Source organism: Rhinatrema bivittatum, chromosome 1 (genome assembly GCF_901001135.1).
Source record: "Rhinatrema bivittatum chromosome 1, aRhiBiv1.1, whole genome shotgun sequence".
Taxonomy (NCBI): domain Eukaryota; kingdom Metazoa; phylum Chordata; class Amphibia; order Gymnophiona; family Rhinatrematidae; genus Rhinatrema; species Rhinatrema bivittatum.
The window spans coordinates 513,903,859-513,908,515 of NC_042615.1; the positions used below are offsets into that span (position 1 = coordinate 513,903,859).

General features: G+C 46.0%; 1 protein-coding gene across 1 annotated transcript; it reads right to left on the minus strand.

Moving 5' to 3' along the window:
- Positions 1–3,468: 3,468 nt before the first annotated feature.
- LOC115098537 (olfactory receptor 5A2-like) lies at positions 3,469–4,407 on the minus strand. The gene has a single exon (XM_029615151.1). It carries the CDS (start codon positions 4,405–4,407, stop codon positions 3,469–3,471), a length of 939 nt encoding a protein of 312 aa, XP_029471011.1.
- Positions 4,408–4,657: the final 250 nt, after the last annotated feature.

Sequence of the window (4,657 nt, forward strand, 5' to 3'; positions counted from 1 at the left end):
GTGAAAAAAAGGGAGACGTCATACTGCCACACACACAGGAAAAGCAAACACGCCACTGCCTGGGTCTAGAAGAAGGTTAGCCTTATAGAAATGACTCACTACTTGGGACAAACAAAGAGGGGAAAGTAAGCCCATGGAGTTAGCCCCAGATACAAATTCTTTTATGCACCCTCAGGATACGGTACAATCCAGCAAAAAAGGGTGAATGCCTAAAATAGTCTGGGGCTCATTACTTGTGAAAGTGTGCATGTAACCCGGTTAGGCGCATACTTTTATGTGAACTGAGCAGAGGCAGAGGGCATTGTTGGTGCACAGTTGGTCCTTACACGCATACTTCCTGATTCTAAAAAGCATGTGCATGTGGGAAACCGAGCGGTGTCTTCCAGGCTGGAGGCACAAAGCCACATGGACTCCAGCCTTTTCAAATGCAATTGTTACTTTATTTAACAAACACAGCACTTTAACAGTGGTCTGCCTATCTTAGCAGTATTCAAGTTGCATTTACAGGGTTGTAGACTACTTTCCTTCTGGACAGTGTATATGCATCCCTCAGGTTTGGTCAGGATAGTTTAACAGGTGCTGCCTCTCCTGGAGATGCAGGGGCCTCCTGAACTCAGCTGGGATTACACTCAGGCCTCTACCCACAGGGTCCCACCCACAGAGCTCTCTCTCTCTGTGGGATTTAAGGTGGACCAGGCCCCGGGCCTGGTCCTGCACACGTTTAAAGGGGTAAAACACATCTGTCACATACCCCCTCCTCAGCTTGGACCTGTTGGTCTAAGTATCACTATTCTCCCCTGGATCCCATCAGGGGAGCACCACATACCATACTTTCCTTCATCTAGCCTCCCACCAGCTAGGCTTGGGGATGGGGATCTAGGATCAGACTCACCCCCACAGCTTAGGGTTACTTTTAGTACCACCCACTGCAGCCCTTGCCCAGTGTGCATCCACAATCCTTTATCTGAGTCCATCTGTAGCTCTGGGTTCCATTTCCACCCCGGCGGGACTCATTGGACTGACTGAGGGATTAGCTATGGTGACTTGTACTTCCTCTGTACTGTCACGACCAGCACCCTCTGATGACTCCAATATTGGCTCCTCAGCAACCCCTCTTACTGGGGTTTCTACACTCCTTTTCACACAACTGCCCATGACCCGTCCTTCTGGCCTCTCCATGTTAGTAGCTCCATTTGGCTTCTCTGTATTTCCTCTCACTTGGGACTCCCTGTCCTCTGTTGCTTCTTTAATTGGCCCCTTGGCAGCACTTCTCTCAGGTTCCTCGATACTGCCTGTAGCTGCTTCTGCCCTTCTAGAAGGCTTTGAGCCAATGCTTGCCAATTAACTTCCGACATGCCCCCACTCTGCTGCACCTGCACTGCAGTACATCCACTAGATCCAGACCAGGTTTTTGGTAGTTTGCCTAGGACTTTAAGCTTTCTGGATTCTGCACTTGCTAACAGTTTCACTTTCAGTCTGGGCCATGCCCTGCTCCAGCCACAGTGCTCAACTGCTTTTTCTCTCTTTTTTTTCTTTAAAAGGAAAAAAATGTAAAAAACAAAACAAAACCCTGCCTCACTGGCACTGACTGTACTGAATATAACAGTTCTATCTTCAGCCGGAGCTTGTCCACTTAGTCTGCAAAGAAAAACCTAACTTGACTGCAGGCCCCACAGAACCCTCTCTAGTTTAAAGGCAGTTTCAGATTTTTTTTTTTGTGATCTCCTATGAGCCAGCAAGTTTCCAACTTTCAGTGCTCTCAAACCCAAGCAGCACTGCTTTTCTTCTGTTTCAGCCCCCTTTCAGGCCTATACAGTACAGTGCACTCCGACAGAGCGCACTGTTAACCTGCCCTTGGACGCGCGTTTTCCCTTACCTCTTATTCAGTAAGGGGTGGAAAATACGCATCCAACCCGCGGCACCTAATAGCGCCCTCAACATGCAAATGCATGTTGATGGCCCTATTAGGTATGCCTGCGCGATTCAGTAAGTAAAATGTGCAGCCAAGCCGCACATTTTACTTTCAGAAATTAGCGCCTACCCAAAGGTAGGCGCTAGTTTCTGCCGGCACCGGGAAAGTGCACAGAAAAGCAGTAAAAACTGCTTTTCTGTGCACCCTCCTACTTAATATCATGGCGATATTAAGTCGGAGGTCCCGAAGGGTAAAAAAGGTAAAAAAAAAAAGAAAACAAATTTTTAAATGGGCCGGTGGCTGTTGGGCCGAAAACTGGATGCACAATTTTGCCGGCGTCCGGTTTCCAAGCCCGTGGCTGTCAGCAGGCTCGAGAACCGACGCCGGCAAAATTGAGCATCGGCTGTCAAACCCGCTGACAGCCACCGCTCCGGGCTAAAAGGAGGCGTTATGGACGCGCTAGTGTCCCTAGCGCCTCCTTTTGCCTGTTTCTACCGCACCACCTAATTTGAATACTGAATCACGCGCACCGGCGAGTGGCCGATGCGCGTGCCGGGAGAGCGGGTGTTCGTCCGCTCTCCCGCGGACTTTACTGAATCAGCCTGTTTCTTAGGCATGGCTAGATAACTCTTTTTTTTTCATGCAGGCTGCCTTGCTTCAGTGAGCTTCCTGAGCCACACCCTTTTCTCTGCAGGGTTGCTTTGCCTTCATCTTCTTTGGCAGGCCACTCAAAAAACTTCACAGTCCTCCCTTGGAGACTTGGGTTTTTTCTCTATGCCTAGTATAACAGTATTCAAGTTACACTCACAGGGTTGTAGACTGCCTTTCTTCTGGACAATGTGCATGCACCCCCTTTTGGCTTGGTCAGAATATTTTAAAAAGAGCTACTTCTTCTGGAGATGCAGGGGCCTCCTGAACCCAACTAGGCTTACACTCTTATGGTCCATTGTTGGTCCTGCCCTCAGGTTCTCCCTTGCCCCGCAAGTTCCCGCCTACAGAGCTCTCTCTCTCTGGGAATTTAAGGTGGACCAGGCCCCACATCATAATCTCCCCAACCCTTATCACCATTTATTTTGAATGTTACCTTGTGAACTGCCCAAGCAATTTTATTGTAGGGTGCGGTATATAACACTTTTTAAATAAAAAACTAAATAAAATACCTCTACCATTAGAAAACCTACCACAAACACAACCACTACCAACATCATCACTTTAGGTTATCATCACCAGCAAAATTACAGCCACCTTTTGCATCCCAACATCTATCATGAGCATCAATGACAACATCATCACCTGCACTAGTAATACTAGCAGCACCTTAGAACCTACTCCAGATCTCTCTTAAGTTTTATTATTTATAAAGACAGACACATAATCTTATTATATAAAAGTATTTGGAAGATGGACACAAAGAGATTTTGATATAAATGTAGTGGTGAGGAAATAAAATATGAAGTGTTCTAACAGGTCAAGATATCCTGTTACTTAGCACAGAAATGTCTGATTGTGGCTGCACTAAGAATCAAGATGTCTTTCTCTCCATCTATTAGGTATCTTTATGTGAGGCCACGAGAGGTCTGCAGGACCTTTCTCATGGCCCCCTTAACATCCTTGTTTCTGAAGCTGTAGATAACAGGATTCAACATGGGGATAATAATAGTGTAGAAGACAGATACGACCCGGTCCCGTTCCATGGTGTAACTAGTGGAGGGTCTCAGGTACATGAAGAAGAGGGCCCCAAACAAGAGAGTCACTACAAAGAGATGGGAAGCACAGGTAGAGAAGGCTTTGCGCTTCCCCTCGGTGCTGCGCATCCTAACAATGGTGGCCATGATGAGCATGTAGGAAATGAGAGTCAGCAGGAAGGAACCAAGGGATATAGCACACCCAGCCAACATGACAATAAGTTGGTTGAGAGAAGTGTCTACACATGATAACTTCAAGAGTGGTGGGATGTCACAGAAGTAATGGTCAATCTTCAGGGAGCCACAGAAGGGCAACTGAAAGGTCAGGGTGGTATGGAGAATAGAGTCAAGAAAGCCGATTACCCACATCCCAGCAGCCAGATGAATGCAAACTTTCCGGCTCATGATGAGCTGGTAGCTCAGTGGAAAGCAGATTGCAACATAACGATCATAGGCCATGACAGCAAGGAGGAGAACCTCAGTGGCAACCAAGGCCAAGTAGCAGAACATCTGAGTCACGCAGTTGGAGAATGAAATGGTAGTCTTGTCAAATAGGAAGGTCTCCAGCATTTTTGGAACTGTTACAGAAGTGTAGCAAATATCCAAGAAAGATAAATTGCTGAGGAAGAAATACATAGGAGTGTGAAGACGGACGTCAACCTTGATTGTTGTGATCAAGAGACTGTTGCCCAGCAGGGTGAAAAGGTAGATAGCTAGAAATATGGGGAAGAGTATGAGCTTGAGATTTGGATGATCTGTAAGTCCTGAGAGACTGAATTCCACAACTATAGTAAAGTTTCTCTCTTTCATCTTTTCATCTGTGTGAATAAAATATACTTGTTTTGCCTCACATAATCTATGATATATTTCTGAAACAAAACTGATAAGTAGTAGGACTTGAAATGATAATCTTAATACTAATACATTAACTTAAGTTACCACAAGAGCTGCTATTAAAGAAGAGTTCATTCATTGTCACAGGAAGACTCTGTTCTTGTAAACCGAGAGACTCCATTGTAATAGTGATAGCTTTCATGCATTCTTAGGATACATACAGAGT